This window comes from Xylocopa sonorina, chromosome 1 (assembly GCF_050948175.1).
Source record: "Xylocopa sonorina isolate GNS202 chromosome 1, iyXylSono1_principal, whole genome shotgun sequence".
Lineage (NCBI taxonomy): Eukaryota > Metazoa > Arthropoda > Insecta > Hymenoptera > Apidae > Xylocopa > Xylocopa sonorina.
The window spans coordinates 19,012,302-19,033,572 of NC_135193.1; the positions used below are offsets into that span (position 1 = coordinate 19,012,302).

The 21,271-nt window shown below is 55.6% G+C and overlaps 2 protein-coding genes across 5 annotated transcripts in view; one reads left to right on the forward strand and one right to left on the reverse strand.

The window, feature by feature from the left end:
• LOC143427279 (uncharacterized) overlaps positions 1-21,271 on the reverse strand; it is a 154,515-nt gene that overhangs the window by 23,722 nt on the left and 109,522 nt on the right. Inside the window, exon 1 of one of the 3 annotated variants that reach the window (XM_076901251.1) lies at positions 3,226-3,306. The exons of 1 other annotated variant lie outside the window; for it this stretch is intronic. The gene's annotated coding sequence lies outside the window, so the exon portion shown is untranslated. Of the gene's footprint in view, positions 1-3,225; positions 3,307-21,271 lie in introns of those variants that run through there. One more of the 3 variants, XM_076901259.1, reaches the window with a different exon arrangement.
• Positions 5,791-21,271, forward strand: part of Tio (zinc finger domain-containing protein tiptop) — a 67,643-nt gene continuing 52,162 nt past the window's right edge. For both annotated transcript variants that reach the window (XM_076901169.1, XM_076901177.1), the window contains exon 1: positions 5,791-6,090. Coding sequence is in view for 1 of the 2 variants with exons in the window: in XM_076901177.1 (XP_076757292.1) it covers positions 6,051-6,090 (40 nt within the window). In the remaining variant the exon portion in view is untranslated. The remainder of the gene's footprint in view (positions 6,091-21,271) is intronic.

Genomic DNA, 21,271 nt, shown 5'->3' on the forward strand with positions numbered 1-21,271 from the left:
GTTACGCGCCCTAGTCGACACCGTATTTCACGCACGTGTGTATCCACGCGTTGATCCCGCACCGTTGATTCCCGGTCAATTAAAAATACAATGGAACCTATCGAGTGTTTACCAATGGGAACGTAACTATAAATATGCTGCCTTTTGTACGACTACCATACGCGTGCGCGAGTTAGAACTAAATGGTTCTAAATAATTTCTGACACTCGACGACGATACCACTGTACGCGAGATATAACAGTTCCAACTGTTCGAACTCGCGAAACGTTTCGATCTCCGCACTCGACTGGCAGCCAAGATGCAATCGCTGAAAATTGTCCGTGCGATTTTTTCAAAGATCGCCGTTCTCTATCAGATTTCGAGAACCGTCGTCGAGTCCGCTCGAACGGGGCCGTAACTCAATATCCAGGTCCGTTCGCGGCGATTCCTCTTGTCCGCGCGCGAGCCTGGCCACGCGTAAAGCATATCGTTTGGTAAACGTACGAGCGCGCTGGCGGATATCGCGGAACCGCCAGAAGATCGACGCTGCCACCGTGGCGGGATAGCCGGGAGAACCTGGTGTACTACGCGTACGTATCTACGCTTTATTTTACGAGCCGTACTTATTTCGGGTCCCGCGAGGAGCCGGCCAGTACAAAATGAGCGAACGCGCGCGTATATACAGAGGAACACGGTCGACTTGTGCACTGACCCACATTGTCGTTGCATAACGGGACGTCTTTCGAAATATTCGGAAATTTAATGCCCCCTGGTCTCGTCCGGCGACGACGGGCAACGCTCGTAAACGGAACCCCCGCAGTCAGCCAGAGACACAAACGCAACTGACGCGTAGCACGCGTCCGGGACGCCGTTTTTCAATCTCCCCGTATTCACGATCGGATATCTTTCTCTCTGGGTAGCGACGCGCGAAACGATCGCTCGACGCTGATTTATCTATCCTGCTAATTACGCGAGCGGACGGAATACGCCGCGTCGATTGAATCGTCAACGAATTCATATGCCGGATTACCATATAGACGAGGGTATCAATTAATTAGCGAAATTTATAGAATTTCGCGTAGAGATGGTTGCGCAATCCGCTGATCGAGGATTTTTCGAGAGCGCGCGTCCTCGCGTAAGACGAGCCCGCGATCGGCTCTCGAGGTCTCGCCTACCGCCCGGAGGGGAAAGGATTCCCCAGGCTACTCGAGACAAAACCGCTCGATGGAAACGTCGGCTAATAAACGATCTCGTAAACGTCGAGCCGCGAACTGTCGCCGGCGTCGAATTGGTCTGACGCGCGTAGAAACGACGCGATCGGGCCCCGGGACAAAAACGGCACCAGGATCGTCGAAATAAAACGCTCTTTACGACTGAGTCGCCGCCGCTACGAGTCCGTATCGCGTGAAGCTCGGGCATAACAATCACCAACGGATACAGCTACCCCTTCGAGGAACTCTACCCACGCGAAGCGTCCCTCGGAATCCTCCAACTCCATCCCCGCGATCCCGATAAAACCTTTAACTCCGTTCGTTTCGCAGTCAATTCGCGGTACCGTTCCACGAAGACCTACGACAACGATCCACTCTGATCTACCTCTCGAAACTTTTGGCGGGAAAACGAGCAATTCCTCGATCAAATCGTCGAAGTACGCGTTTACCAACTCTTTGCTCTCTACGATAAATAGAAATAATACGATAAGATAGGAAAAAGCACGTGTCGTTCCCTGCGATGAAGATCCGATGCGGACGAATCCGCGCTCCTATCGCGCGCAGAGAGGCGGTGGTATCCAACGAGGCGCGTAGGACGAAACGGTGAACTGGCAGTAAATCGGGTGTCGGTGCAGTTTTAATTGACAGGAATGTTTAGCGGTAATGAACGCAAGGTGGAAGGAGCCCGGATAACCAGGAGATAGGAGGAAGACAGGTACGGGAACCGCGATGCCGGGGACTACGCGAGAATGGTAGCGGCAGCGGTGGTGGTGACGGTGGCGGCAACGGGAACGGGAACGGCAACAACGACGGGCAGCATCGGTAGCAGGGACGACAGAAGAGGAACAGCGCAGCGGCAGGGCCGCGACTAGATAGAGACACACCGGCAGGAGCATAAACATCCCGGTGGCGGCAGTGGTGGTGGCGGCGACGTCGTCGTCGGCGGCGGCGGCGGCGGCGGCGGCGGCGGAGGCGGCGGGGGCAGCGCGCACGTTCCACACCGTGGGCGTCGCCATCGAGTTCCTACCACAACGGCAGGGGTGTTCTATGACGCTATAGATCATGCGGGCTCCGCCTGGTAGGCGGGCACAACCTGGTAGTTGGTACGCCAATGCTCTTTTCCCCTCGACTCCGCCAACCTTGCCAGCGCCGCCACCGGTGCCCGCCAAAACGATCTCCGCTCACCAACTATCTACAGTCTGACGAACTCGTCCCTATCCTTCGACCTCCTTCCGATTCTTTCCCCGAGTCGACTCGAGTCCCGAATTATCGTAAAACACTCCGCTAAGGAGGGGGAGGTCAGGCTAGCTTCTGCTTCGATGACGGATCGAAACCAGATCGCGGGGATTTCGATTTTTTTTTTTTGAGAATTAAATGTTCGATGCGATTTCGTCTGCGACGCGATGACCTGGGAATGTCGAGGAAGGATGGATGGTTCGTTGCGATGGTTGTTCTCGGTGATGATGGAACTGGGGATGCGTATCGTGGGCTTCGGGAGACGAGGATGAGGAGTGGATGAGAGGAAGCCCTGTTGGTATTCGTTTTACAATGGAAACGTGTTTTATATTAGCCGAGGTTGGAAGTTTGTTATTCGAACGCTGAACGAACGTTTCGTTCCGTCGATTCTCTTTCGTAATCGCGTTCTTCGGTTGTATCCTTCGCGGTTCAATGGGAATTGGTGATTCGAATTTCTTCAGACTCCAATCAAAATGGCTTTCGAATACCATCGCGATACGTAACGTGTATATAACAACTATATACACGTATCTGCAGTACTTTTTACAGTAACAAAATTAATTTTCTCTAACGTTACGCTACGTAACGGAGATAAACCCGACGATCGTAAGTTCCGCGTTGATGTACCGCACGATTTCGACGCGATACACGGGTCCTCGCGAGAATCTGCACTTCTCGCGATAATTTTGAGGTTAGCTTCGACAATTCGTTCATAACCGTCGCGATCGCGAACCGCATACGAGCTCTGGGACGTCGCGTCGCCGTTTACGACGAAAGGCAATTGTCGTGACGCACTCACCGTACCTCGTGGAGAGCCAACTGGTCTCGCAGGGATGAAAATATCGAGAAACTCGTAGGTGTGGCTCCGTGAGGCCGTAGTACCGTGGGTATACGCTACATCGCGCGGCAGCGCCCCTGGCGGCGGCGAGCGGAGCCAAGCGTACGTAGTGGGTCTCCCCTCTCGCGCTTTAACGCGGGGCCGAGGTGGTCGGGGACCCCGCCTCCTTTCTCGACCATCTCTTATGCGCGCGAGCGCAACGTCAGTCCCTCGGGCCCATCGACGAACTTTCGTCGCACCTTTTCGATCTCGTTACCCGCGATCCGTTCCCGTTCTCTCCTCTCTCTCCGTCGCTTGCACGCGTCTCATTCTCGTTTTCCTGTTTCCTTTCTTTTTTTCTACATTTCGCGCAGAGGTCAGAGCGCGGACGGAAATAGAGGGAACCGCGTAGGTACCCGTAGACCGCGATCGTCACGTTGGAGCGGACAGTGCGTCTAGCAAGTTGGCATGGTTGTCATTGCGCCGCCGCTAACCTCTCAACCAGCCCCCTCGCCGTGATCGCCGCTGTGCGTCGAGCCGACAAGTAGCCGAGGAAAAGCCAACGGTCGCGGTGAGAATCGCCTCTCCACCGGATCTCGTCGTCGCTCCGCACGGATACGCGTTGCCTCGCGGTATTCCCTGCCTCTGCCCCTCTACTCGTCGTATCCCTGGTGATTCGCCGCGTATCGTCGATTCGTTTCGCGGTGAAACCGCGCGGCGGACTTTTGGGACAGTTTTCGTACGGGGCGACGATCGTCTCGTCTCCGCGAATCGTATCGGTCGGTAAGGTGGACGCGCGGTGAAGGCGCAAGGCTGAAACGCGAACGCGGACGCGAAGTGCACCGAGAGTGGAAAAGGTGAGAGAAGAGAGAAGCCGGAGAAGAGCGGGCAAGAGGTAAAAGCAGAGAGCAAGGAAGAGCTGGCAAGCGAGGAAACGAGAACGAGTGGAGGAGACGAGAGGGAAAGAGGACTACTACTCCTGGGGCCCCCCACCACGCGGGCTGCCGCCGCGACGCCAGTCCGTAGTCAGTCAGCGCTGGACCGCCGCCCGCTCGATTTCGCGATCCACGAACGACGGTAGCCACCACTTCCACCTCCACCTCCTCCTCCACCTCCGCTTCTTTTCTCTTTACCTTGCTCACATTCTTGCTCTCTACCCCCGCGTCTCTCGTACTCTTTCTTTCCCTTACACGCGCGCACACACGCACGCATACGTACCTACGCTCTTCTCTCTCTCTCTCTCTCTCTCTTTCTCTCTTCATCGATATCTATTCATCCGTTTACCCTATCCCTCTATCCTTATCTCTCGCGATATTTTTCGTACCGCTTTCCTCGGTCTTCCTCGTTCTCCGTTCTCTATACTCTTGTTCCCTTTTTCTCTCTCTCTCTCTCTCTCGCCCATGCGCTTTCAATTGGTCTCCAAGGTATATACACGCACACACGTACGGGGCACGCATGTAGATGCGATCGCGTATCGGCTTATCCTCCTTTTCTCTTCTCTTCTCGTCCATTTTCCTCTGCCGGGCGAGCTTTCGCTAGCTCCGCGCGTACGAACGTAAGGTACGTGCGGCGGAGTGTCGTGCGCGCGTCCCGAGTGGATGCAAGGCGTCGTCGCGAGGCACCGCGATCCGGCTGAGAAGTTATCGGCCGATCAACGGCTCTCTCGATCCCCGATAACCAGGATCGTTCCGCGATACTCTCTTTCCTCGAGACGACGGCAACGGCTCGTTCCTCCGTATCCGGGTGTCCGCGGACGCGCACCAGTGCAATCACGCTTTGGTTTAACCAGCAAAGACGACGACCACGACGAAGACGTGACGGCGACACGCGTACATCGCGACAACGGTAAAAAGTGCCGGAACTCGAGGCTCGCGCGGTGCCAGGGATCGAACGAATCCACTCGCCCGAGGGACGAAACGATCGCGTTCCGTACGATCTTTTCCCTCGCGACGCGCTCTGTTCCCAACGGACGCCACGTTTTACGCTCGCCTGATTAAACTTGGATCCTTCGTAGGTGCGGCTTCTTGTTCGACAACGCTCCATCCCACACACCCGGCGTTCCCATCGCGCGGACACCACAGTGACACCACCAGCCGTTCCGGAGAAACGGAGCAAAAAGTTCTCGCGAGCCGTGAACCCCGACGAATCGTCCAGCATTCGTTTTTCGCCGTACGCCGCGATGCGCCAGTGACACGGCGGTTATTATCGAGTTGGTGATCGCGGGATCGTTGCGCAGTGAGCATTTGCCGGGCGACTCCGTGCATGGATCACGGAACTGGAGGATCGTACGATCGTTCGAGTGGAATCAGTGCGCGGTACGTCTATCTGGTACAGAGCGGTTCGAAAACTCGAACGTAATCACTCTCTCTCTCTCTCTCACTCACTCTTCGTATACGATACGATAGATAGTAGTATTGTTTTAAGTTACACACTCGTGGATTTAGAAGTGAATTATCGAAGGGATAGGCTATTGCCTAGCCTGATGTAGGCGCGGTTGGTTCCGCGTAGAAACACGGGTCGAAGGGTAGAGAAACGCGATGACATCGATCGCCGTGGCAACGATCGCGGCAACGACACGATCCACCGTGATCGCGATGAGGTAGTGCTCGTCGGACAGCCGCGTGTGGGTGAGACTCTAGTGCAAGGAGAAGGGAAACTTTGAAACAGTTTCCCGCGGAAGATCTACGACGGATCTCCGTGCGAGATTTCATCGGACGACCGTCACATGTTTCGGATCGAATCGACTGCGTTTTACGAGCAGAGACCTGGAGGCCACAGAGATAATCGAGCACCCCCGAAGGACGCAGATGCCCCGAAGGAAACAGCACGCTCCGCAACGTATGAAATGTAAGTGAGAGAACAACGTGTCGCTCTTTTTTTTTTTTTTTCATCGTCGTATCGTCGACGGAAACAGTGCTCGCGATCGGCGAACACTCGACCCTGGGTGAACCGCGCGAAACGTGACGCGAACTCGATCGACCATTCCTAGTAGAAAATTCGCGAAACGCAACATTGGCGTTCCATCGTCGCCAGTCGAGTAGTTTCTCGTCTAGAACGCGCGTAAACCATGTATCTCGATAGCGCGCGTCATTTCCACGCGTAATTCCACGTGCTTCGTCCGTTCTCCCGAGGAAAATACAGTTTTTACCAGCCAGCCGGTGAAAAAGCGTTAATGAAGAGATAAATTTCATCGTCTCTAAACGTCCTTCGTTTCGTCCCATTCCGCAATCTATTACTGCATTATTTATCTCCGCGAGGCGCGCGTTACATTATTTTGTCGGGTACAAGTTATTCGCGACGCGCATGTTAAACGTCTTTATTCGTCGTTTAATCTGAACTGACTCTAATAAAATCGCGAGGGGGTCAGGAAGGGGGGGGAGAAAAAAAAAAGGTTCGCGTCGACTGGTGGAATATCGCTCGTGAAACGTTACAACCGCGTACAAATCCATCGTACACCGCCGTCAGAATCGGAATCATCGAACGCATCCGTTCCCTTCGACGATTTAAATTACCTCGACCAGCAGAAATTTCTTAGACTCTCCCGTTTTCCAGTACGAGCGCCCCACGAGCGAAAATCAATCCCGATAACCAGTTACGCGGGTCGATCGCTTAAAAAACAGGAAAGCGTATTACAGTTCGGCACGATATCGAGCGTTCCGTTTTCCGTGGAAATTTATGCGACGCGCGAAACCGATATCGCGTACGAAATAGACGCGAAACGGTGGTGGCCGATGAAATTTCGTAGGCGCTGTTCGAAAAACAGCCGGTGAAACCGCCTGAGGAGCCCCCGGCACGTACGAACGGCCGATGCGCGCCATGCTGCTTTTCCCACGTGGGGAGCCATGAGGCGTAAACAAACTCGCCCCTGGTGGAGGACGCCATCTTGGTGAAGTTCTGCCGGAAACATTTACAATTCACTCAACTTGCCCTACCGAAACTCGGCCAAGCGCCGATAAATCTCGTTGTGCGCGCGCGCGGATACCCGCCGCGTACATAAATCCACGGCAGTCTACGGAGTTTCGGCGCCGTAAACGCCACAGTTTTTCGCCAGCTTCCGCGGTGCCGGTGCCATCGAGCTGCGCCCACCGGCGTTCGCCTCGGTTTCAACCGCCTGGTGTTTCGTTCGCGAGGATCCTCGCGCGTCCTCGCGACGCGATTATTAAGCCGTCACCGACGAGAAAGTATATCCGCGAACGCGCTCGCGAAACGACGATTCCGTGGCAACTTCGGCTAATTTCTCCGCGTTTAATTTACGACACGCTCGGTGAAAGGATTCGAGGGGGATAGACACGCGGATCCGAACCGAATCGATCTCTCGTCCATCGTATCTCTGTCTGTCGTTCCGCGATCGCCGCGTGGAGGAAGTTAATTAACGGCAATAACCGCTCGTTGCGCGAAGAGATTGCGCCGTTTGATCTTGAATCCGGTCACGGGGGATATTCCTGACGGATCGTTCGAAAAGCATCGACGAGAGAGATCTCTCCAGCCGGTGCGCCAGCCTCGCGTCCCAAACCCAAGTTTCGCTCTGCGAACGGTAAACGGATCGTTTAAAGTAATCGGTTGCAGGAAGCTCGCATTATTTATTGCCGGCTCTTTTCGACCGGAGGAACGATGGGTGATTCAAGATCGCGTTAGTCTAACGCGTTGGCTATTTATCAGAAAATTCGTGGCTGGCGCAACAGGTGCAGTTTAAAGGCATCCTCTCTTCTTAATGTCCGAAAAAGCAAACCCGGCTGTAATTCGATCCCGCGGCTCGTTCGATCGACGGTGGCGAGTCAGCCGCGTTCACCACCGTGCGAACGATCGAGGACGGAGCGACGACCAGTTTTTTGAAAACCTTGGCGAACCACCGCGCGCATCCTGCGTCCCGTGTGCCAGCGAGTGGATAGATATCCTAGCGTGGATTTTTATAACGCGCGCGAACGTTCGCGCTGCGCGCGCTATGCGACACCGATGATTATCGTGGTTGCTTGGGCAACGCTCGCAGCAACCGTCGAACGCCGTCAGAGGGAATCGAACGGATCTTCGTGGAAGCGCGGCTCGATAGCGACGCGCTAATTATAAAGCGTCGCTCGAATAGCATCGGAGGACACGATAGAGTTGGCCGCCGTTCCGTGCGTTTCTCCGCGGCTGGTGATCCACGGCTCCATTCATAAAGCAGGAAGAGTGCTTTAAGTCCGCGCACGCGCGCCTCGAAACGGCCGTCGTCCGTCTTCGCTACCAGATATTTTCGGCGGTCCGGAATTATAAAGCCAGCCGCGGTACTATACGGTTTCATCCGCGGCTCCACGGGCGCTAGCCGCGCGATTACACGCGGCCAGGATAACCGGACGAAACTATGATCGATTCGACGACAGACGGTGCCCGCAGTATTCGACGCCGAACTTCTGTCGCTCCGATTATGCCGGTATATTTAGAACCGGCCGTTGGTTACGCACGAAACAGTGTTTTCCGTTCGAGAACGGTTACGACTGCGTCGTTCTCGACACGGGAATCGAACGGAAACGCGTGCACGCGTCGAAAATCGAGCTGGATCTTCCTTTACGCACGACTCGCCTCTTTTCGCTTGTTCGAAACAAACGACGGCCTTGAACGCGTGGAAAAAGAGAAACACATTTTCCTCGCGCGTATACCTGCCACGAATCCCAGTGAACGCTACTCGAGAGGGGGTGACGGGGGAAAAAAAAAAAAACAAAATTTACGACGATTCCTGACGTGCCCGGAAAGGACGCTGGCAGGACACGCGGCGAGCACTCCTGCGGATACCTGCTCCGTCTTGCGAGGAGAAATTTCACCGACGAACGCAGTAAAAACCCCTGACGGTGACCCACGGTGAACGACGCCCATTGCGCAAAACTTTCACCTCAAACAATGCCGATGGATTTTTCGGCCTCGAAGGCTCGCTTCCACCGCCGCCATAAATCCTTCAACCCCCGTGGAAAAAGCGGTGCGCCCTTTTGCTCGCCACGGCTGGTGGAGGTGGAAACGAGAGACCCGCATAAGTTGTACAGGCTGGAACACGGAAAATCCTGCGGCAGTCGATCCTGCGGCCCGTCCTTCGAAGGCGAACAGCGGCAACGCAAGGGCCATGTGCATCGCCTTCCGTTGGATCGCGGGGCGAGCGGCGGCGGGCAGGGACGGTCGCGGCACGAAAATGGCGGTTCGATTCACCCGAGGTGCCCAATGATAGATCGCGGACAGACGTTAAATCGGTTCTCGACGCGTAACGAATTATCCATGCGTGAACGGATTCGAGTCGCGGAGAGGTTTCCGCGCCGAGCCAGCTTTCTAATCGGCTCCCATTATTTCCGGTGATCAGTGGATCGCGCGCGACGAGGAAATACGCCAAAAGTGGTACGTCTCGAGACGAACGAGAACCGAATCGCGGCCTCGATCGCCGTTGTTTCTCCCCTGTAATCTTTAACCGCGAACGATACGCATCGCCAGCGACATTTTCGCTCGCCAGGCGTGTGCACGTAGAAACGGTAAACGTGACGAATGTCGCGATACTCCGACAGAGAGAATACGTCCGATGTTAATAGGCATTTTGCAATTTTTATTGCTCATCGTCGACTGATCGTTGCCAGTGCACGCGATTAATTAACTTTTTTCCACGTTTCCGATGGCGCGGCTGTTGGCGTACTTTGGCCGGTGAGGTTGACAGATGAAACGCGTCCGAAAGTCTATAACGAAAGCGTCGTAGCACGTTTCGAGGATACTCTTAATCGATCTCCTTCCACGCGCTCGATACGAATTGTTATCATTGAACGCGTCGTTTATCGTGAAATTCTGTCACGCGTGCAGCAGCGTTTAATGCGCTCGATTTTTATTTTTGTACAATAACGTCGAACGATCGATTCGAACGAAAGCAGATCTTCTCGATTAACCGAGGTAATAATTATTCGACTAATAGCTCGGTGATCGTGATCGATTCGAACAGTTGAAATTTACTTCGCTCTACGTACATTCAGCACGATTTCGATCCGATAGCCTTCGTTTCGCTGTATTTTTCTTGTTCGATCTTACGTAAGCATTTAGCAGCCGCGGTGCAACGCGGAGGGATCAAGCGAGCTCGCAAGCGAAATCGACGATCGTAGTTGGAATTTCGCTCGAGAGCTAATTCTCCTCTGTCGCCTCGTTTCGCGCGACGATCGAAACGACTCGAGATTAACAAATTAACGCGCATAGACGAGCGATCCTCCTCACGTACGCGTGTGCTCGCGCGTGTAGACGCAGGTGCGAGCGAGAACTGCGGTGCCAGTCGAGAGGGCAAGACCCGGGTAGGTTCGATCGCGTCGACAGCGTAGCCGTCGACGATATTCCGAATGAATCATTTAACGCGAAGAGAGTTTTCATCGCGTTAAACGCGAGCGGTTGCCCGCGCGGCCCGCTCTCTCGCGTCCTCTCACCCTATTTTCGATGCTCGTAAAACCGGCGTCGCTGTATCCGACTGATCCGTCTCCCGATTTATACCGAGAGACAGAGCGCGGGACTCGTCGTCGGTTCTCGGGGACCTAGCGCCCGCTGCCGGATCTTTCTCCGCGCCATTCTCTAAGCGGCGCTAATAAATTAGCCGGGAAAAAAGACGGCGGTACGACAGATGCCCGATGGCTGCCATAAAGGAGCAGCTAGAGACGCTCGCGGGTGGTGGTAGCACATCAAAGCGTATCCGTGCCGTACCGATGCACCGGTGCCGTTGTTTTATGTTTACCAGGGGATTTGTTGCTCCCCTCCGTTTGCCTGACAAACATCCGAGTGAGTTATATATCGGTCGGTCCATACTCTCGAATAAATTCGCAGCGTACACCCGCGTGCGTGCTATTCTTATAAAGAAACGGGCCAGAGAGATGGAGTTTCGTCTGCGGAACAACGGACCCGGACGGAATATCGTATCGCACGGGGCAGGCGCGTCATCGAGAGAGGCGCGCGCGGTGTTCGAGTAACCCTCGAGCGAGTTGAGTCGACGATGGGCTCGCTCTTTCTCTCTCTCTCTCTCTCTCTCTTACACTCCTCGTTCACGGATTCCTTTTTTCCTCGACGATTCTCTTTCCACGGTTTCGCGTCGATCGGCCGAGGAGAACGCAACGCGGCGTGTCCTCGCGGCGACGACACGGCGCGCCACTCGAAAACGAACTACCGCTGCGAGCCTCAGCCAGTCGAACGTGCCGGCACGCTTAAGTGACTTTCGGTGTTTGGCCTTTTGCACGCGCGAGAGGAGAGTCTTCTTTTGCCTTTGCGAGGACGAACGCGCGCGGCCCGTTCGCCTTTGCGGCCACGCTCTCGCGAACCACCGCGCGGAGGCGGCAGTGCGTTTGACCTCTCTCGCTTCGCCGCTCCTTCCACCTTGCCCCTCGCGTGTACGCACACACCCGTCCTCTCGCGAATCTTTCTCTAACCCCTCGCGCGAGACTCCCTCGGGACACGTACGCGCACGTGTGTTACCACGCTACCACCCGCGTACGTTACCTGCGCGACGTAGCCGTGTGTACCTCGCGCTTCCCTTCGAGCGCGGATAACTAAATCGCCGCGTCCGGACCCGGTCGTAACGCGCGAAACGAGACTCGCGGAGCCGCTCATTCAGATTGGGGTGAGTGGGTAAAGGGGCGAAAGTGAGGTCGCTCGAGAGGGTGCGGAGAGAAAGACGGACTCTCGTCGCCGTTGTGGGTGGGGGTGGCAGACGACACGGTCCGTGCCACGGTTAACGCGGGGGCCAGAGAACATCGTTGTTCGTTGTTCGTCGCCGTCAAGTAAACTTGCCTCGAGACGAACGAACTCGCGAACTCACGCACGCACGCATCCCCTGGTTCGATCGTTTACGATTCCCTCTGCTCGTAGCAGCTACGACGAGATCGTCGATAGAGCGATTGACGCGTCGAACGTAACGCGTCGGTGATCGGCAGGAATGATCGCCGTCGTAAAAGTCGGTCCAAGTACCGAGAGTTCCGCGCGCGCGAGACAAGAATTTGTTCGGACCTGTTCGGGTAAAGATCGGTTGTGTGTGCGCGGAGAGGGAGCCCCGTTGGAAAATAGCGATCGCGGTATATACGGAGCCAAAGCTCGTAAACGCACACGCGTGCACGATACCCGTGCTCGAAAGGACGCGGCGACGAAGCTTCCACGGTATATATATACGTACGTGTAGGAGTGTACGGGCGCGGGAAAAGTACGACGGTAGGAAGGGAAGTACGGTATCGCGGTACAGTGGCCAAGCTATTCGGCCATGCACGTACAATCTAGGTACTGTTTCGCAACGAGAAGGCCCCGAAGGGGAAGTAAGCAGTATCTCTCGAGTTTCCCTCGTGGCCCCACGGTCCTCTGTCCTCCTCCGTTCTTCGTCCTTCGTCGTTCGTCCTCTGGTCGTTGCGATCTTCCTACACCCTCTCTCTCTCTCTCTCTCTCTCTCTCTCTCTCTCTCTCTCTGGCAACTCTATACTACTATACTAGTGATCGCCGCTTCATCCACCCCAACGCGGCGGCGACTCTCCATGAGTCTCCGGGGCAGAAGGGAAGATCGGAGTGGGATCTTCTCCGTTCATCCGTTCGTCCGACCGTTCGTCGGTCCGTCCGCCCGTCCGTCCGTCCGTTCGTCCGTTCGTTCGTTCGTTCGTTCGTCCAGCCGTATCGTCTCGTCTCGTCTCGTCTCGTCTCGTCTCGACTCGACTCGTCTCGCGTGACGGCCTCGTCAGCCGTCAGCCAAGCTCCGTCCGGATCGATACGCTTGCCACCCTTACGACCCCAACTTCCTCCACCTTCTCCTGTGAAAAGCAATGCACCTACCATCCGCGCCCCTCACCATCGCCATCATCTACCCACCCTACTGCTCTCTATCCCTGCTCGCGTCTCCTCCGCGAACCTTCCTTTTCCCCTGACCCCCGCGCCTCTTCCTCTTCCTCCTCTGCCATCTCCTCCTCCTCCTTCTACGGCTGCTGCCTCCTGCCAGCAAGCAGAGTCTAGTTGAGTCGAGTTGAGCCACCGGCCGGGTCAGAAGACGTCTGCTGCCCGGGCGAGCGACAGCTACCACCCTCCCCATTCAAACACCCACCTCCGACCACCCTCATTTTACCACCTCCTTCTCTTCGCCTCCTCTACCTTCGACCGTCCACCCACCCCTCGACCTACTCCACGACTCCATTCTACCGCGACGTGCCGCGAGATGGACAGCCTCGCCTCACCGTCGAATCCGCACTCCAAACTCGCTCACCCCTCTGTATCGTTCACATAAACGGCACGACGGTATGGGTATTGGTGAACGCCACCGTCCTCTTCCTCGACCACTACCACCACCGATGCCAACTCTTCCACCTTCTCCCTCCCCCCCTTCTCCTTCTCATCCTACTTCCACTGGTATATACTGCTATACCGCTGCCGCTACTGCTGCCGTTGCTTCTCTGCTGCACCATATCCTCTACCCCCGACCTTCGCGACACCGTATCTCGGATCCACACTTTTCGCGACTATTCCCCCGCATCGACGACCAACCGACCGGCTCTATGACGATAGAGACCATCGCCCTGTCACCGCCGCGTCTGCATCTCCTACTCGCTGGACAGTTACGGCTCGAACCACCCAACCACCCCCTCGCTCGCGCCGTCCTCCGTTCCTTCCGCGAGGGAGCACGGCTACGCGTTTCCGCGCGAACAGAGGAACCGTTGGGAATATTTTCAAAAGATAATTTATCACTTTTACCTCGGCCAGGCATCCGTTTTATTACTGGAGCCTCGGTCCTGTTCGTACGCCCGTCGAGACTAAAAGTCGCCCTTAGACGATTACCCGTCTGCTTGGCCCCCACCCCCGTCCTTTTCGTCGAGAGCGCCTCTCCACCGCCCCGGCGAGGATCTCTCGTAATGAATCATTAGTAGTCGAGAGTCAATCGAAGATTAATTAATCGTTTGGATTCGAGAACCAATTAAAGTTTCCTCGACAACGAATCCGTCTGCTCGCGACCGGCACCGTGGAGATCCCGATTTGTTTTCCGCCCGAGCTCGACTCGAAACGACGCGGACACCGCGCGCGCATCGTTTGATAAATCGTCGCGCCATCGGGAGATGCCCGCGCGACGAATATTCGCGCCGCGCCCGATTCACGTTCCGTTGGTCCATTTACTTGGCCCCGTTTGTCCCGATCCGGCGAAACGACGTCGACGGCTCGCCTTTAACGCGACGAACGAGCCTCGAAGTTGTCGCGCGCGTCGCTCCAAAGTTTGACGGCCAGGTAGAGGTGACTCGAGCCCCGCGATCAAAAACCGAACGACCAGGTGGAGGCGGATGGAGAATTTGGACGGACGGTGAAGAGACTGGTGGAAGAGAAACAGAGAGAGAGAGAGAGAGAGAGAGAAAAGGAGGAGGGTAGATATTTGGCACGGTGTCAGTTCGTCGCACTTGTCGTCCTCTACGCCGGAAAGAAGGGGTGTGTAACGCGCGGCAGGGTGGCCGCGAAGTACAGTAGAGGGTGGCGCGCGAGAGGAAGAGCACGGAGGAAACTGGAAGGGCAATCGTTCGACGCGCGGTACGCGTCGATTTTTAATCGACGTCGATTGTCGCGAAGACGAACGCGATCGATATAACGAACGTTGGGGTGTCAGCCGAGCGACGCGTCGCTCAGATTTTCCCGTCACCCTAATGGAGTAAAGTTTCACCCGGTTCGAAGTGTTTACCCGCCGCCGTTTCTCCCAGTCCCGTTGATTATCCGACGATTTTTAAAAGATACGACGAACCGCGCGGCTCGTTCCCGTTCAAGTGTTCCCGGTGGCAGTTGGCTCGGTGCGTCTAAAACACGAGCCGAGGAAGAACGGTAGGGTCAACGAGAACGGTTTGTGCGATCCTCCGGAGCCATGCCCAGTTTTTTTCTTCCAACGGCGTGACATACGGTGAAAATTATTGCCGTCGTCCGTGCTGCCCCTCCGCTCTCTCGCCTGCTCTCTCTCTCTCTCTCTCTCTCTCTCTCTCTCTCTCTCTCTCTCTCTCGCTCCCTCTGTACGAACCGCTCTCTACCGCTTTGCGTCTCGCTCCCCCGCCTTCTTGCGGATCGGACGAGTCGGAGGCGATCCCTGCCTCCCACGATACGGCACTGACGCCATCGTAGATGGGTGCCAGCTATCTAAGGGGTGATTTCTAATTTATGAGACTGGGGCGATGTGATGAACAGACGTCATAAAGCATGTCGCGCCCCGCGTCTGCAGCCTGCCACTCCTCCTCTGGCTCTACCTATGCCTTTGCTTCTCTCTCTCTCTCCCTCTCTCTCTCTCTGCCTCTCCACCTCTTACTTCGCCCCCGTTCCCAACCCGGTTACGCCACCCTGCCCCGTCACCCGACCACCCGTCCAACCGTCCACCCGTCCACCCGTTCACCCGTCCACCCCCCTGTTATCGCTGCCTCCGACCTCTCCGGCCCTCTTCCACCTTCCGACGAACCCTACTTCCAACGCCTCACACCACCGCTCTGTGATTTGTGGCCTCTCGAATTCTCTTCGCGGGCTTCTCCTTCCCGAAACTTTGCCTCTTTCTCTCCCCCGCCCTCCCTTTCTCTTTCTCTTTCCCTTGCTCTCGCCCCTCGACATCGCTTCTCCCTATTCTTCTTTACCTCTCTCTCTCTCTCTCTCTCTCTCTCTCTCTCTCTCTCTCACTCTTTCTTTCTCTGTTTCTTCCCCCTTTATCTATCTATCTCTCTATCCATGGCTCCAGGGTCGCTCGTCTATCCACGAGTTCGTTGAATTCTTCATAAGGGTAGGCAACACGGACATTCTCGGAAACGATTCCATCATCCCCGTACACGATACTCGAGTTATTAATTAAATTAGTCTCGTTCCGTTCGTCGTTTTAAGGCCGTGTTACGCGCACCGTGCGTAAACTTTTTCTCTCTCTCTCTTTTTGTTTTTCTTCGCCCCGGTTATTTCTACCGATTGACCTTAATACGCGTCGTTTCGTATATCGATTCACGGGTGCACAAATGCACCGACGATCACCGTTGACCCCCGATCTGGAACCGTTGCATCTTATGAATCCGTAATGCGCACGAGACACAGGAGAGAGAGAAAGAGAGAGAGAGAGAGAGAGAGAGAACCATTCAGACAGTCTGAAAAATATTAGTCTGAATTTAAAAATAGATCGATCCACGATACGACAGGTGTTGTTACCGTCGAGAGTATTTAGAGAGGAAAAAACGAACGGATCGCGTCGCGAAATTGGAGTCGACCGATGAACGGACGCCAGAGAAACGCGTAACTCGAGAAAATCGTTCGATTTTTAAAGACCCCGCGAACGATCGTCGACGATCGAATCGCGGAGAGTCGCAGCGCAACCAACGTCTCGATTCGTCGATGCAGCCGTGGCGGACTGTTCGTCTCGATGTCGGTCCGCCGGAGGATTTCGAGCAGGAGGGACGCAATCAAACGATCAGGTTATATCGGCAGGTACCTTTTTCTCGATCGACGGCAGGTAGTTCCCAGTTCGAGCCACGGGAAGACGTTTCAAGTAGAGAGCACAACGGTTGGAAATGTGGCGCGGCTCGACGCGGCCCACAGAACCTTTGTGAAAAATCGTGTTATAACCCTAATTTAATTTTATGGCCGGCATTACGGCGGATTGTGTTGTATATCGGGGCCTGGGCATAATGGCCGTATATGGCCGCGTATAATAATGGAGAAAGAGAACGAGCGACAGGCCGTGCGCGGGGCGGGGGCGGGGGCGGGTTAGGCGGGTAGAGAGGAAAGGGAGAAAGACGGAAGAACCGGGGGGATAGGTGGGAGGAGGAAGGGCGGCTAATAATCAGTTGTAACGCGAACCGTCGTAAACCGCAAAACAACTAGAATCGAGAGCGAGGGGGTGTTGCGGAAAGGAAGAGCGGCGCGCGGGACGAACGAGAGAGCCGCGGACCAACGAGGGTGTATGTTTATATTTAAAGGAGGTTTCAGGGGGAGAGGGTGACGGTGGAGTATCATTATCTAGGTATCGAAGGGACGAGGTCTTTTTCATTTCGCTCAGCGCGCCTTTTCGTCGCCCGTCCGACGAATTCCACCGGGTTTACTCGGTGAACCGGCCAGAATCTCGAACACGATTCACGTGCCCGTCCGCGAAAATCCTTTTACCTGCCCCTCCCGTTACCAGCTTCGCGCGATTCCATCCTGGCGAATCGACGAGGACAGACCAGCCGGCATCTCGCGTTTACGCGAAATTAAATGAGAGACGGCGGGGGTAAATAAAAGTTTTCCGTGACTTCCCGATCCGTGGCCGAAAAATTTCGCCGTATTTCTCGCTGCGCCACACACGGGACGGGCAACCGTCCAGAAACGTGCGGGCGAACCAACAGAACTCGCGGTACGAAATTACTATAATACATCGGGTATATCGAGGCCGGGACAAGAACCCGCGTATTCCGTGATTATTATTGATCGCCGGGGAGCGATATTAAAGTGGCCAGAGGCCATTCTCTATATTTACGCTGGTTCTTCCGAAAACCGTGAAATTACTGATAATCACCGTGAGCGGGAAGTAACGCGGCTAGACGCACCCTTAACAATAACCGCGACGCTATAATCACCGAACCCGCACCCTCCTACCGCCACCCCAGTCCGTTTCTTCTCCCTTCCCTTCCGCTCTTCCTCCTCTTTTCTTTTTCTCTTCTTACGCGTTCGTTTTTGCCATTTTTACCATTCCGCCGTGTGGAACCTTCGAATTCGAGGCGGTCGAACGAAACGAACCGAGCGATGGCGATGGTAATAGGGTTTCCTGCGGGCCAGGCTCAGCCGGAAGTAGGAGAGATCCGCGGGGCGCGACAAAACGGGTGCGCGTACCTATCCGAGCGTGGCCGCACGGTTCCTCCACTTGTACTCGGAAAGGAAGAAGGACTGCGCTGAGGGGGAGAGCGGCGGGGTCAGTCGTCGGGCGGGTAGGCAGCAGTTCGAGTTCGGCTGCCGGCCGCCGTAAAAACGTCAATTAAAGTGTTTTATTTGATCCTTCGTTAGAACGTTGAAATGGAATTTTGATTTATGGCTATACCGCGCGTTCCCGGTGTGCGTGTCAAGAGCGGTGGTGATCGGCCGCGCGCACACGCGTAAATAAAATAAATAGGAGGCTATAATTAGTCGGGCCGGTACGGTCTGCCACTCGGTCGATCGCCGTGCACGACCGGTTCGCGGCCCCCGATAATACTTGGGACGAAAAACGAAACGCACCGCGGCCTGGCGATCCACGACGATCGACGTGGAAAACGATAGCGCCGACTTTTCGTCGCGATATCGCGTTCGCCACTGGAAGAGGAGAACCCATTCGAATCGGGTCGCGCGTCGCGCGAGCGTTCGACGCGTTTTTCGCGGGTCTTTCGCCCGCAAAATTGGTAATGGGTGAAATTGCTGGCGGTTCTCGATGTCTCTTTATCGAGGCGGATTTAATAGCGTAGTTAGCGGTCGATTGAAGAGGGAGAGAGAGAGAGAGAGAGATGGAGGTGAAAGAGAGGGAAGGGAAGCAACGAGAACTCGCAACGACAGGGCCCAGGCGAGATGCCCACGCGCTCGTCGATGTCCTCTCGAAGCGATTTATTATCGAGAACCGGTGTGCGTTCGGGTTCGGGAGCGTCGAGGCCGCGTCGAGGAAATAACACGTGCGATCGGAGCGTGCGCTGGACCGAGCGAATGACCGAGTTAAGTGAAGAAGAGTCGTACCAGCCGTCCCGCCAGCCGGCCGTCCAAATGTTATTGTTTATTGTGGCCCAACGACAGCTTGATTTATCATGCGAGCCAGCCATAGCCATGCGTGAAATAGTGGCATAATCCCGTTGATTTGTGGCTACCATTGTTCGCGCTACCACTCTGCTGAAAGTATTTTTCTTTTTTTTTTTTTTTTTTTCGTTGTTTTTCCCCTTTTTCCCTTTTTTTCTGTTTTTTGTTTACACCCGATTATTGTCTTTCCCGTTCGATCCAGCGCTTTCTGTTTTTCCGCGCGCCACGCTGGGGGCGGGATCCGTTTAAAAGGGGGGCCGTGGAAACCGGGAACGGAGCCGCGCGTTCGCGTACGCGCGAGCGCTAATTTCTCGACCACCCTCCGTTTCGTCGATCGCGCGAGACACCTTCCTCTCCTCTGGCCACGGCGTCGGATGGCGAACGGGGCGGAGGTCCACCGTCGACCGTGCGGAAACTCCGCAACCCGTTCCCCGCCCCCGTGCGTTCTTTGATCTCCCGTTCTTTGGCTCGGGGCTATCGATAAATTGCCAAGATGACGCGATAACGACGGGGCGACGCCGCTGTTGGAGCAAGCACGTAATTTGTCGGGGATAACTATAGTCGTTCGAACGAGGATGTCGGTTTTCTGCTTGATAACGGCGACGTTCGCGCATTCCTACCGATCGTGCGTTGGCCACGCGAATCGCACCGCGCAGAGGTTAAGGAAATCGGTAGCGAAAAATGAAAACAGGAGAGAGAGAGAGAGAGAGAGAGAGAGGCTAGGCTACGCGACGAGGTCGAGGGAGGAGTGACAAACAACCGTAGAGACTTTGAACCCGGTAAGTGGCTTGTTCTCTCGCGGGTAAGCAGCCGGGTCCGGTCATCGATAAGCCGCCGACCTACTGTGCTTCTTACGCGGCCGCGTATTACGGCGCGAAACGACGGGCGGTCCCTTCCGTTTGACGAGAGCCATTCATCCTCATCCACCTACGTTGATACCCACACTGGCCCGTTGCTGGGAACCCGCGCGCAGCCACGTGTGTTCTTCCATTGTGCGTCCATCAATCACGCGTCAGAAGTAACGCGGCTTTGCCGGCTCGATCGGGGTCGCCGCCTAGACCCGCTTTATACATTCGAAACGAACCACCTTGTCCGATGCTTCCTTCTGGCTCGCGTCCTCGGGAACCGCGCGCACAGGCCAACTATGGCGGCCTGTCGTCTCCTAGCGGGTCGCGTCCCCCGATAGGAATCGCCGGAACACGTCCACGGGCCCCAAGGGTCGCTCTCGCGCGTTCCACGCGCCTCGAACCAGCGGAAGTCGCTCGACATCCCTGCGGTGGAAGGGCCTCTAGCGGCTCGAAACACAGGCCCTTTGGCGATGACCTGCCAACGGTTCGCGCATTAGCTCGACAGATAGCGCTGCCTAATCGGGCCTCATAAATTACCAAATTAATATCCCGCGTTGCCGACGCCAGGCTATCCGTCAGGTGTCAGCCGCGGTGCAGATAGCAGCAGCCGCCTCTCCACCTACTACTACTACCACCGGCTCCCAGGTTTCCCTACGCTATTCTCCACCGCTCATCTTCTCGCTCGCCGCTGACAACGGCGGTCACCGGGACGACGGATGTTTCGCGTCTCCTCGAGACTCGCTCGCCTGTCTCGTCTCCTCGTCTTCTCCTTCGTCCTCATCTCGCTTTCTTTCTCTCTCTCTCTCTCTGTCTACCTTGGTTCGATTCAATTCCGCGGTCTCATATACGCGAACTGGAATTTCTTCCACGGGCCGCGACACGAGAACCGTGGACCACCCAGGGCGAACGGTTGTCCTAGCGGAGGTAACGGTGGTCGAGCTCTCGTAGGTATGCAACAGAGGAGGAAACGTCGCTCTGTTGGTTCGCCTCCTCTTCACCCGTGCTCTCTCTCTCTCTCTCTCTCTCTCTTTCTCCCAGTCTTCGTCGTTCGTTTCGACGCTCATTCTGTCAGGCTGTCCATTCCGTTTAACTCGCCCACGCGCGACGCGTAAACGCATAAAGGGAAGGAGAGCCGAAAGGTGTTTCGCAGGAGGGGCGGGTATACAGGGTGAGTCGCCGCGGCAGTGGCGTAGAACGAAAGCGCGAGTACGCGTTAGACAGAGGAGCACTACTCGGTATCGGCGAGAAACCGAGGAGACAAGCGTTTCGGTGGACGACGAGTCACCGAACGAACGAACGAACGAACGAACGGGGAGAGAAAGGTGGACGCGCGAAGGGAGCAGAGGAGATAGGTTGGGTGGGAGCGTCGAGGAAAGAAGGGGCAAGAACCGCTTACGAATTACGCGACGAGCAGCCAGCTACACAAACCGGCTTCGAGCTACCTTTATGCGACACGGCTGCCAATTAGC